This window comes from Orbicella franksi, chromosome 3 (assembly GCF_964199315.1).
Source record: "Orbicella franksi chromosome 3, jaOrbFran1.1, whole genome shotgun sequence".
Classification (NCBI taxonomy): domain Eukaryota; kingdom Metazoa; phylum Cnidaria; class Anthozoa; order Scleractinia; family Merulinidae; genus Orbicella; species Orbicella franksi.
This window is the reverse complement of record NC_138147.1, coordinates 3,598,595-3,611,931: the sequence shown is the minus strand read 5'-3', so window position 1 is coordinate 3,611,931 and position 13,337 is coordinate 3,598,595. Positions and strand designations below refer to the sequence as shown.

Genomic DNA, 13,337 nt, shown 5'->3' with positions numbered 1-13,337 from the left:
ATGATAGCCAGTCAGGGTCTCTTTAATATTTATTCAAAATTCTTTGCTTTTCACACTCTTCTCAAGATAATAAATAAAATGTTTTTCTAGTTTACATAAAAACACACTAGTTAGAACTTTTTCTTGTGCTTTCCATACACCCTCATTCTATTTACAAGCTGTCTAGTGGAAAACCAGTGACAAAAAATATCAGTATCTTTTTACAGAATATAGAAGTGATTATAACTTACTTTAAGAAATGCAAGGTGGCTGATCCAAGGCACAACAGACATTTGTACATACATTTATCTCTTACTGATTAAAATGGACCATTACTAAGCCCTCATCAGTGGTGGGTCCCAAAAAAGTGGGGTTCCGAATTGAAAAGAGCCCTTTTTGGACCATTTGTTGATAGCCGTTCCCTAGATCAACCACTGACACAAGAATTTATTAATAGTTTTACACATAGCACCTTGTACACAAAAAATATGTATAAATATTGTTCAATGCCTTTGAAAGGAAAATCTACGTAAGCCGAGAATGAACAGTATATGATTATGTTACAATAGCACCTTGCTGCACAATGTAGGGTTGCCTGATAATATTTATGGTAAGGAACGCCAGAAAAAAAAAGCATTAATGGGATACCCATACAATGTACTATAAGAAGACATGACTGATCATTGCTGCAGTTATATACATAACTTACGTAGTTGTGAAATCAAAAGCCTGAGAAATGTTCAGGCTTGAACGGAATTCGAACCCGTGACCTCTGCAATACCGGAGCAATGCTCTACCAAATGAGTTATCAAGCCAACTGGGAGCTGGTCATGTTGTGAGTTTGCAATATACCTGTAGATGGTGAAGATACAAGTGGATTTATTCACTTGTACAATGTAACTACTATGGTAAGCTTGTCAAAATATATTTCTTCAACCAAAATTATGTCAACAAAATACTGTGTTGGAAACAGCCCTTCTGCCAGGGAATGTGCAATAGGGGTACATGGGTGAGAGGCAATAGAATTTTTTTAACAATACGTACAGAGATTATGATTAGAAGGCTTTGAAGTCCTTGTTTATTAAACATTGCCCCATGGGTTAAAACAGCTTTTTCTTGCTGCTTTGTATGAAGCTGAAATCTGAGTGACTTGCAGGGTGCATTTCAAGGTTATCAATGTTAAAAGTGATATGAATAAATATATTGAATAAGTGTTGATTCCTTGTAAGATCTGCATTCCTCACTCGACTGCATAGCCAAATCAGCTCTGAAATGTGCCTTGTATATGTATGTTCTTCTCTCATGAGAATGACACAGACGTGTGCTTGTTAGCTGGGAGATTCTAATGGCACAAGATCTGTGTGGTGTGACTTGACTCGTTGAAGTAGATGCTGGCCAACAGGAACAAATTGTCCTTCCCACATGTCTCTTAACACTTCTGGAAGGCTTGACTCCATAGACTCCAATTCACTTGGATCAAGAGCTATGTCTTCATCTGAAACAGAATTCAGCAGCATTAGAATGACTTTAGGGTACAACAATAAAAAATATATATTTAATTAATCTTATTTTCTTTCATGAATGACGGTGAGACAATAAAAATTACAAACCTGTATTACCTGGTAGAGTCACTGTTTTCCTCTGGCCACTTAAAATTTGGCACAAATCAAAGTTTTTATTTGCCTTTTTTTTCTCAAGATGTGATAGATCTGAAGAAAGTTAGTTTTTAGTCGTTTATCAAAGTCTTTGTGCATTGAGTTTTCGTCTCTCTACAAGTAGGCCACCTCTGAATGCATTTGAATGGCTGGCTAGATAGTCACTTATAGTAATACATATTCAAAACCCAAAAAGTGGCAATTATTCCTAAGAAAGTGTTCAAGAATATTTGTATACTATTATACTACGAAAACAATCCATTTGCCCTACCCAGGTATTGTGTAAGAACATCCATCAACTCTAATGTTTCTTGATCACCAAAGGTTTCTGAAGAGCTGGTTATCTTATCACTGCAAATTGACAAGTCATTATTCAAATGTATGGTCATTACTGAAAGCACACAAACAAACAAACAACAGTTGCATAAATTTACAGTAATAGCCAAAGTGCTACTAATTATTGTGAAACTCAGAAAACCGTCAGCACCAGAAATATTTATGGAATATTATTCTGTAGCAAGGAAAACGCAACTTAGGTGTGAGAAAACGTCTAAACAGCAAACGGCAACGGTAGTTAGTTGTGGTCTTGAGGTTTGTTCCCACGACCTAAACTTTATTGTGATTGGTCGGTACACAATTGACTAGACAGAATCAAATCAAAGTGTTCACAGTTTTCTGAGTATTACAGTAAAACAGAGATGAAATATAATAATCATTCCAATTTGGGAGCAAACTGATTTATCTGCAAAATGCATACTACATGTACCCCTATGATACTGTTGTACAAACATGGAATTGCAAAATAAAATAAAATCTCATATGAGTAAACAACACACCTATAGTTCCACAGGATCTGGCAGACCATACTGGACAGCTGCCAATCATGTTTTCCAAAGTCACGCAACACATCTACCAGTCTGCAAGGAAAAACAATTGCATTCTAGAAAGAGGAAATTCCAAAAATAATGATCAATGTTCATTTAGTAAAAATACTGTAAATCAGAAAAACACATTACAGTGTTAAGCAGCCACAATCCAGACATAACTTACTTTTTAATTCCATCCTCTTCTTTTAACTTTGGTTTGATGTGTTCATCTATCATTAGGTTGATAAGTACACCACATGCTATAAACACAGTTTCTCTCTCACCAGCATCCAACAATGCAATCATGATCTCGTCAACTAAACAGGCAAACAATACAGAATCTGAGAAAGTTTCTAGGATTTTAAATTGCCAATTATTTTTTATCACTTAATGTTGTGACAATTCTGAGGAAACACAGGAAGTTAGATAGTTCCTGTGTTTCCCATAATTATATCAGCAATGAGAGAAAGTGTTTCATCACAAACAATCCAAACAATAAGACCTGAATTAAAAATATGATGCACTGGGGAGTGTTTGGATGAACTTTGATTTGTTAGAAGTACGATGTGACACTGTCTAGACTGTCTAGAGGGTCTGAGATATCTTCTCAATCAAAACTAACAAAAAAAAAAAAATCATGAAAATCTATGCTAGTTAAGATCACATTTCCAAACATCATTACAGTTTGTGAAGTAACATATACACAAAAAAGACTGCGTATGACCACATTTCCAAACACCAAGAAAGTTGAAAATACAATGTGCATTTGACTACTTTTGATGAACTTCAAGGTGTTTGGAAATACGGTCAAACACTGTGTCAAGTGTTTAAGATATCTTCTCAATGGATGCTATTAAGGTGATTCCTCACATTTGCATTGTGCATCCTTACTGCACATAATTTATGGCGTTACTAGGGCCCCCTCATGCATGCACACATTGAAAACATAGCGGATTTGTCTTGATATTGAGTTCTGTCAGTTAAAAAATGGATATAGCTCACTAATGAGCTTGGGCACCCCAAGTTTTTTTCCAGTCGTTTTAATCAACTAATCGTTAGCTTTGTGTGAGAAAAGACTGATCTGATTTCTATTGCTGAAAATTGAAGAAATAAGGAAAATAGCAGCTGCACTGTTGTCTTTACTATTTTGCAGTTTGATAGCCGTGGCAAGCAATTTGGTTCCAATATTTTAACAAGGGTTCAGCTGTCTGTAAAAATCAAACTTAAAAGGTTTATTTGTATCCGACAAAAGTATTGACTATAGTTTGAGGCATGTTTTCATGAGTCTGGGCTCACAAAGATTTTACAATAACTTGGAATAAGCATTAAATAATGCCAAAATGGGACATTTTCAATGCCTCACTGCTCCTTAACGAGCATGGGCACCCCCCCTTTTTATTTTATAATTTAAGTTCTCATATGATAAATATTCAGTGGACAAACAAAAATTTATTGACAGTCTTATTTCAGGGGAATTACCTTAAGCTATGGAGAAAAGAGAGAAATAAAACTGTAACTACATTGTATGCTAATTAAGATCAGAAATCCCAACAGCGTCACTTTCAGAAGCATTGAGCATATTAATACTCTCCAGTTTGTTGTGACATCCAAAAATTTTGCTAAAAACTTGGACGTTAATAAATGATTGGAAAAAGATGCATTGATTTGCTTACTCATGCAGTTTAGTGTTATATATTAATATTAATAGTGATCTTTTAATTTACAATATAAGTGCAATTCCCGCATTTGACACGAAAAATGTTTTAACTTATGATGATGTGGCTCAGAAGAGAACCATGTACACCATACTCTGAAACCTTTTACCTTTGTGTTCAGCCAGTAAAGCTCTCACTTCTTTGGATCTTGAAAAGTTTCCAAAGACACGGCAGGCTTCCACCATTGCATCCATGTTCTCTGGCATTAGCAAGGAAATTAGCACTGCAACAGGATTTGCCAGAAACATGCTGTTAGTGGTACCCTGGTATCTAATTGTGCTTTTAAGTGAAGGTGCTCTTTTATACAACCTACTCCAGCCTCAACTGATAAAATAAGTTTCTTTATCATGATTCCCCTTGGATAGACAAACTCCCCTTCAGGATGTGTTAACAATTACTCCTTTTTTTGCTTCACAATAAAGAATTGGGCTTCAAGAATCAAAAGTGTTGGCCACTTGGTTTGTGACTTGAACCTATGACAATAGCAGGGTCAAATAAACTTACTCTCAGTAATCTCGACTTGTCTTTGTTGTACAACACTATCAACATCATTGTAAAATGACAGGTTATTAAGAGTGGCAACTGTGTTCAGGACAAGCTCTTCACTGTGAGTTGCATCTTTCACATCTGCAATGATCCACGCACACAAAAAGAAACTTGCTTTTAGTGCTCACAAACAATCTGTCACATTCCAAATGTGATCAACATCACGTCTCTAGTAAAATACTGGACAGGTGCATTGTTAGTTGTGGAGCCACGGGGGCATAATGGCTGGACTTTGGTTTGAGCAGACGGAGTGCAAGTCCTGGTCAGGGTCATTACATTGTGTTCTTGGACAAGGCACTTTACTCTCACATGACCTCTCTGTGTGTAAATGGGTTCTGGTGAATTTAATGCTGGGGATAACCCTGTGATAAACTAGCATCCCATCCAGGCAGGAGAGGAAATACTCCTAAATCCCTCCTGGTCTTTAAATGCCATGGAAACTGGCGTAAGCTCTAGCAGTATCGACCTCTTGCCCCGACAAAGACTTTACAGAATGTCTTGTTCTATGACTCTAAATTTGAGTACAAGTACTAGTAATATTTTTCCAAAGCTTGTGAATACTGTAAATGTACGTTTGCACCCAGTTTATTGAATTGATAAAAATGCACTGGAAGTACATTCCCATTGTTTTAGTTGCAAACAAAAGAAGGGAAGGGGAGTTATTAAAAGAGAGGGGGCCTTAATAATTTCTTGTTTCAGAAATAGGGAGTGTGGTATTTGACAAGGGGACCTAAATTTCAATTTGGCAACTATTAGTTAAAAGGAAAGTATGAATAATGGCATAGAAGGTATTTGACATTTCAAGCTTGGAATAAGGGTTTTTATATAAAGTTCAATAACATACCAAGAATCTGGATTAACAGATCAACTAAAGCTTCATTAGCCGCAAGACCTGCACCAGCTTCTGGACTGATTGAAAGGTTGGCAACTACTCTGATGGCCTGAAAGTTACCAATAGTGACACCAGTAATCATAACAAATTTACCATGAGGAAACAGTTAACAAGTCTCTTATGCACCCATTTCCATCTCCCTTAAAATAAATGAGTTATCTGATGACTTAGTACTAGAGAGATCATTGCAGTGTCCATAACTTATTGTTAGTCAGAAGAAAATGACTGAGCAGAATGTTGTAATATAAACAACCACTTTATAAAAACACTGTGAAACAAAACAAACTCATATGTTCTGCCATTACTTCTCTCCAATCTTTATTTACTGCTTGGTCATTCCACACTATAACTTAAGGGACTGAGCACTCATTGTATAGAATTAAATTACCTGAATGTCTAACTTTAAATGAACCTATACACTCTTAAATAATACTTACTTTGATAAGGACATCTTCATTCTTGTTAGGTCCTTTCTTTTCGCCATTCACTTGTTTCTCTTCAGATAAGGGTCCATTTTTCAGCACCTGCAACCACAATAAATGCACTAAATGAACCACTGTTGATCTAAGGCTTTTATTTGCCTTTTCAAACTAGAGGGGTTTTTAATTGAGTGTCCCCAGTAATTTGACAATTACTTTGTTTTGGTTTTGGTTTTGGTTTTACTATGGTTTGAGACTGGCTGAGTAGTCTAATTGATAAGTAACTGGTTTGGTTTTGGTTTAACAACACTCAGTTGAAAACCACTCTACAGATTATGGTGCTAATGGTATCTACATTGTATAGCATGCCTATTTGTCACGTGATTGGCACACGATCACATGGGTGTCCAATTTTGAAAACTGCTATTATTAAAATTATTCCTGATGACCTGTAAAATAAAATACCTACTGGAAGCTTTAGCAGTTGCTGTCGTATTGACAGCACTACATTAAGATGCATTCTAAGAAAGTTAGTGGTAAAAGTTTGTCTTGTTTTGTTTAATTAGATCCAGAAGAAAATTGCCAAACCTCCAACTCTGTATTGAAGTATGACTGCATAACAGATAGTAAGACTGCCATGAAAGACTCATCAAAGAAAATCGTTTCCCTGACTTTTTCACTTTTAGATGTTAAGTTCCCCAAAATGAAGCAGACACGGACCACCAACTCCTGCAATATGAACAGGCAAAAGATTCAAAAGTAACCAAGGCTGTGGTCTAATTAAAATTATGAGGAGCCCAAAGGTTGCTGACCATAAAATCCTGAGTGCCCTGGTGATTTTCTTCCAGTCACCCAAAGGCAAAAGTTAGTAGCCTGTGGCACCCAGGCTCTTCTAGAGCACAGCCCTGGTAACAATATATTTTAATACTATTATCCAGCAGCTAAATACCATGGACAAAACTTCAAATCTGGATAATGGAGAAAATATTGGGGTCACTATTGCTGTCAAAGACAATGCCTATAATGGAGTTGTATGAAACATTTTTACACACCATTAATTAGAAAAAAGCCCAAAGAAAATAAGGTGCTCTGATTGGTCAAAAATTTTGTTTCCATGGCTCAATAGAAATACATAACTAGCACTTGAGCTGTTGTCATAATGATGGTGTTTCTACTAGTGGAAGTTTGGGAGAACTCGAAAAAGCTGTGGAAACACTCGCCTGTCAGCTCGTGTTCCCACAGCATTTCTCGTTGTCCCAAACTTCCACTCGTGTTTCTATAACTTGACAGAAACATGGCACATGTGTTCTATTTCTTAAATGTAGAAACCATGTCAAGCTGATCTCAGTAGCCTTAAAAATTTATTCCACTGACTTAACATGTTATATCTAAATAAAAAATTAATAGCGAGTTCCCCATGTGTAAAAGTGATCTTACTGCCACTCAGAATAACAAAGAAGCTTCAACCATGTCTTGTACACACCTGTTTCTTTTCGTACCCTGACAATATCTTGCTCAGTGCCTGAAGCCAAGTACAGGTGTCACTGTCTAACAGTTCACCGCAGCATTCTGTGTACAATGTAAGTTTGCTATGGTAAAGCAAAATGAATAGAACAGTTAATGTTACTACACTGAAAATAAGACTGTTTGTGGACTGCCCCATCTCCTAAGATCTGATGATTTTATTCCCAAAAATTACAAAATCAACCTTAGCACAAATCTCCATAGCGATCTCCAAGCAGGGCTTTCATTAAGGGCTGTAACCGGTAACACCTGCTATGGCTGAGTGTGCTTGATCAGCCCTTGATGTTACAGGTGAACTTGCCTGTTGTGAATCAAAACTTAATGACAGCCCTGCCAAGTGTACCTTACGTGGGTCTCTCAGATGAATCAATCTTTGTGGCATGTAAGGCAAGGCCTGCCCTTGGCCACCATACCTACAGGTAGCCATGTACTGTTATGTCAGTCACCAGACATGATTGCAGCCCACCTCCCCTCCTCCTCCCAACTTGCACCCAGAATGTTTTCAACAGCAGAATATTGGATGTGGACATAAACCAATGGTACCCTTAATTTTGTTTATTTATGAGTTGACCAGCATGTCACAATAACCTCACCTCAATGCTCGGCAAACGTTCCAAACTACGTCACCGTCAGATGAATATGGCCCCAGAACTATGGCCAAGTTCCTAACTACTCCAGTGCTGACAAACAGTTCTCTGGCTCCAGTAACATCCGCAAGATTTCTCAGTGCCCCCGTTACCTGCAATTAGTGTAGAAGCTGTGAACTTTCACAATGTTTCTCGATCAAGAACTTTTGCATTAGTTAGGAATATATAGTAAATTTGTACCTGAACAAGGAGACTGGTGAACTGTGAATTCCCCTTCATGGACATCAATACCTAACACAACAAAAAATAATAAAGTCAGAGTAAAAGGCATGTCTTTACAAATACTGACTATTAATCAAAGAAAGATAGTATTAGAAATTTGAATAAATCTGCTAGTATTCTATCACAAATGTTGATTCTCTTATTGGCTATATTACTCACTATCTAATCTGTTGTAGACAGTGAGTAGCCTAGCAGTGTGAAGTTGTTTTTAACAAAATGGAGGCTTCTTCTTTGCATTTTTGAAGTGACTAAGGAGAGGGTTTAGATAAAGTTTAGATAAAGTTTAGAAAGACTAGTAGATTTATGGCAAATTTATACCATCTTTCGTGGAATTTGTCGGCTGTTCATGAACACTGCCACGGGACATTCAATATATTCTTTCAAAACAAAAGTTCTTGCCACGGAAAGCAACATGTTCAAACATTGCCTAAGGGAGACAATTGAGATCTGATTACGAAAGCCCTCTTTGAACAAAGACAATGACTTCGAATTAGCCAACATCTATGAAACCATTTTAGCCCTCTCAAGACCATAATGAAATCATACAACCCTCCTTAACATTCAAAATGTTTACTGTGGCTGATGAAGTTCAGTGGAACCAAACAAAATATCCAACTTTTAATAAAATATTTAATTGCACTCTGAGTACAGAAAATTTATTTTTTTATACTTTAAAGGCAATAATTGTCATTCTTGACACCTCGTACTTTTCCAGAAAAAAAAATTAAAAATCTCCAACACTTTTCAATCAATAAATTATTTCCAATTTGATTACTGTACTTACATCTTTACTAATTGCATCAAGAATCTGTGCTAAAGCCTCGATACCCTGAAGAGAAACCAACTCTTTTTGAGCTGTAGGATTGTTACTTGAGAGATGTTTTAAAGCTCCAGCAGTATATACCAGTGCATCGTGATGACTTCCTATTTCACAGCTTCCTATTGTATCTACTAAACATTCTGAAAAAGAAAAAAAGAAAAGTGGGAGCTCAGGTAATTTTGAAGACTTTTCTACACATATTTATCAAGAACACAAGACAACTAAGTTACCCTGGATAAGACATGGGTTTCATTAACATTTTCAGCGGGAGGGCAACTGGTTTTCACAGGCGGGCAAAACTATTTTCAAGAACTGAACTTCTTTACAAGAAAACCTTTACTCTAGATGGTCAAACCCGGCTGGTAAAATCATCCTCACAGCCAGGCAATTTGCCCCATGCCTGGCCCTTAATGAAACCACATGACAAGACCTGAAAAATTTTGTCAGTTGACCACAGATGATGGAGACAGAAAAGATGCTTTAACATGTAACCTAGAAACCCTCCCCAAATAAAGAAGGAGCAAATCCCTGTCATTCAGTCAACACAGCAAGGTCACATTTTGAGAAATCCCGTGAATACCTCAGAGTTAGTAATAAGTAGTTTATCTTACTTAAAATGTCCTCTTCAAGGAATAACTGATCATTCTTTTCTGTTTTGGCCACTCTGTACACAACCATACATATGTTGGTTAAATTATTACCAGTCACTTTCATCTGCAACAGAAACAAAAAATATCAAATTTTATTCTACAATGGATGAAATTATACCTCCTACACGTAAAGCTGCTAGGAAAAACCCTGGAATTAAAATTTCCAGAAATGGAAATTCAAAACTTTGTCCATAAACTCAGGCAATCACTTTGTATACTTCAAAACTCCTAGTTATTGCTTTATACTATACAAGCCAGGGTTATCAAATGCCATCTTGGTGTAGACCTTAAGACAGACATCAACCTTTAACTATAGCACAGAAGAAATACAGAAGTTTAACACTCACCGAAAGAATCAATCTTCCAAGTCTCAGGAGTAATCTTGGATCACTAAGATCCAAAAACTTAAAAACTGTCCGTAAAATCTCTCCTCTTCTTCGAGCAGAAAAACTTCCGCTAGCTTTTCCCATTAAACCTTTCTTTTCTAAAGCATTCCACAGTTTCAAGCAATCTTGACAAAGATCCTTTACATTCTTCTCTGCAAATCTTTCCTCCATTTGAGAGAGCAATGGTTTCACATGCTCCTCATAATAAGAAACTAGTTCATCCTTGGGTTTATCTTCTTCTGCTTGTGACTTTTTCCGTCTTTTATCTCCACTTCCACCTCTCTCGCCGCCTTTTTTCCTCATCCTCCCTGAGGTTGGAGAGGTCTCGCTAGCTGTTTGTTCACTCGGGATTCCAGCTGGATCACCACGCTCCAGAGGACCACTCTTGACACGGGTAATAGAATCTACGACTGGGGTACTGCGCTCTTTTGGCCCACTTCTTACTCTCCTTGCACCAACAACATCCCTTGAAACTGCAGGTGGCGCTGGTAAAATTTCTGATGAACTATGCCGAAGAGGTTCACCCACGCTGGGAGGAGTACCAGAAAAAGAGCCTCTTTTTGGTGGACAAGGAGGAAGTTCAGCTGTTACCTCTTTATCTTGTTGCCCAATTACAATATTATGCAGCTTTTGATTGAGTTTTTCAGCATTTAACTCTTCAAAAGGACCTGACAAGGAAGATTTAAGAGGTCTCCTGACTTTCCCTGAAGGCTGCAGAAAAAAGGTAAAAACCAACTGAGATAAACACAACATACAAAATGTCCATAAATAATAAATAAATAAATTACAATATTTAGAGAGGAAGCCACATCAGCCTTAGCTGGTTTTCATGCGGGTCCTCTGTCCTGGTCAAATTGAAATTTAGAATTTTGGTTTTTGTGGAGGGAGGAAAACCGGAGAAAAACCCTTGGAGCAAGGCAAGAATCAACAACAAACTCAACCCACATATGGCCAGAATAGAACCCGGGCCACATTGGTGGGAGGTGAGCGCTCTCACCACTGTTCCGTCCCTTCTCCCCATCAAAGATTCCACCATAAAAAAGTATGCAACTATGAACAATCTAACACCCAACAGTCATAAAATAATGAGAGTCTTGTTTACATATACAGTTGTAAGCATGTGGCCATGGTCCAAAAGACACGAGATGACTACCTCTCCTAGGCAGATATTTATTCAAATCCTAATTGGGGTCCACTTATAAAAGGTTGAATTACATTTCATGGTGAAGACTTACCACTCCAGAGGGTGGGGAAGGAACAACAGCTTCAGGAATCTGTGGAGCATTTTCAATTGGAGTGAGCCTTCTTCCTGATGGGGGACGGGAAGTTTCACCCTCAGACTGGTAACTACCTAGGCTGTTAGAAAGAAAGACATGGTTTTTACTGTTTGTGTTTTGCTAAAATTTACTATCGATCCCAGACATCTACTGAAATGGCTCTCTTTTTTCAGGCCGTTGCATGCACTGTTGGTTTCATTCACAGATTCAAAGAAAGTGATCACGTCAAAACAAATTTCACAAATCATGATTGAGTGATGAGTGAATCTTTCCTACCATCGGGGAAGGTGCTTCACAGTTTGTTTGCAAGTATGAAACAGTGTGATGCTTGCATGCTAATATCATGTGACATTCAAACTTCATGGGCATTTCTCAGCCAAGGAAGATACCTGGAATGCCTTAATGTTGGCACAGAATAAATGCAGACAAATTGTTTTGGCTAAATAAATTACTTTATTGTTCATGTTTCAAGCATTTGTAAAATAACAGCAGATAAACAATGTCTCTTAATATGCATATCATAAGATCTTAAAAAATATTTTGCTCAAGAAATGCAAAACTTGGAATAGAAGTAATACTTTATAATAGTTATCTTAGAGGATGGCATGGAAATTGACAAAGATGAGACAATACTGGCTTGTGAGATTGGAACATTTTGCCATTCACTATTCCTCTGTGGATTGGGGACTTCCCCCTCCCCATCCCCCTCAGAAGCTTGGGAGAGGTCTGGGGTTTCAAATGAATGGTTCTTAACCCTTGGTTTTGAAAGTAATCTTGCCTTTTAACTTGTGCATATTTTATGTTAGTTTATTTCTTAAGTATCTAAGGGCTAGAACTAATTCATTCACAGCTGTAAACTATATCACAAATTAAAGGTAATTAACCAAATGGCTCATCAAAATTTGCATCTCGACATCGCAATAAATTCTCATTTTCATCAAATGGTTACAACGGGTTGGCTTTTAAACAAGCTTGTATGTCACAAAAACTTTTTCGACTCGAAACGTCTTTTCCTCCTGAATTCCCAAAGCAGACAAATCAGGTTCTATCTAGAGCCTTAACATTTAACAATTATGAATCCAGTTGCTATATTTTGCACCTGTATATAAAGTGGTGCAAATTTCTTTAATGAGCCCTTTCTCTTAAGAATCGAGGACGTTTATATTTACAGTAGTTTTGAGGTCAAGCATGAACCATTAAGGGCATACCACAACCTCAAAAGCCTAAGAACTACTTTTTCCATTTGCAATATTTACAATAAACATAGCAATAATCGAATAAACCAACAATCCACAGCAAACATATACAGCCATCATCAACTGTAAACAGTCGTGAAACATTCGGATGAAGCGCTGTCAAAGACAAAGTTAATTGCATCAAATTTACCTGAATGCAGATGGCGGTCTTCCCTCGTAGGGCTTTACAGAGCTGCGTCCAAATAACGTTCTGTTAGATTCCACTGGTGTAAAAGGCCTTTTGGTGTCCAAAGGACGGATGGAAGATCTCGCATCCGCGACAATATTTGCACTTGTTGGCCCCTCAGTTGCATAAAACGGCCGGTTGGAAGCCTTCTCGCCTCTGCGCGATTTTTGCGGCCTCGGCGGGTCCATTATTCAAAGGGAAACCTACAGCTACATTCTTTCTTCCATCAGTGGTAGACACAACAACAACCACACTGCTAATACAACTTTTTTCAGTTGTCATTTGGCGCTTTCTCGGTTACTTCTATCGTTCCTAAG

The 13,337-nt window shown here is 37.5% G+C and overlaps 2 protein-coding genes across 2 annotated transcripts in view; one reads left to right on the top strand and one right to left on the bottom strand.

Moving 5' to 3' along the window:
- LOC145480727 (uncharacterized) overlaps positions 1–13,337 on the top strand; it is a 317,856-nt gene that overhangs the window by 73,832 nt on the left and 230,687 nt on the right. The window lies entirely within an intron of this gene.
- On the bottom strand, positions 12–13,334 carry LOC145480692 (armadillo repeat-containing protein 2-like). The gene is made up of 17 exons (XM_081458999.1): positions 12,985–13,334; positions 11,557–11,677; positions 10,283–11,032; positions 9,897–9,999; positions 9,250–9,425; positions 8,424–8,474; positions 8,190–8,335; positions 7,556–7,661; positions 6,661–6,801; positions 6,091–6,177; positions 5,606–5,702; positions 4,720–4,842; positions 4,325–4,438; positions 2,685–2,817; positions 2,471–2,551; positions 1,906–1,985; positions 12–1,474 (listed from the first exon to the last, which is right to left on the bottom strand). Exons 1-17 carry the CDS (start codon positions 13,206–13,208, stop codon positions 1,308–1,310), a joined length of 2,700 nt encoding a protein of 899 aa, XP_081315125.1. The 5' UTR covers positions 13,209–13,334; the 3' UTR covers positions 12–1,307.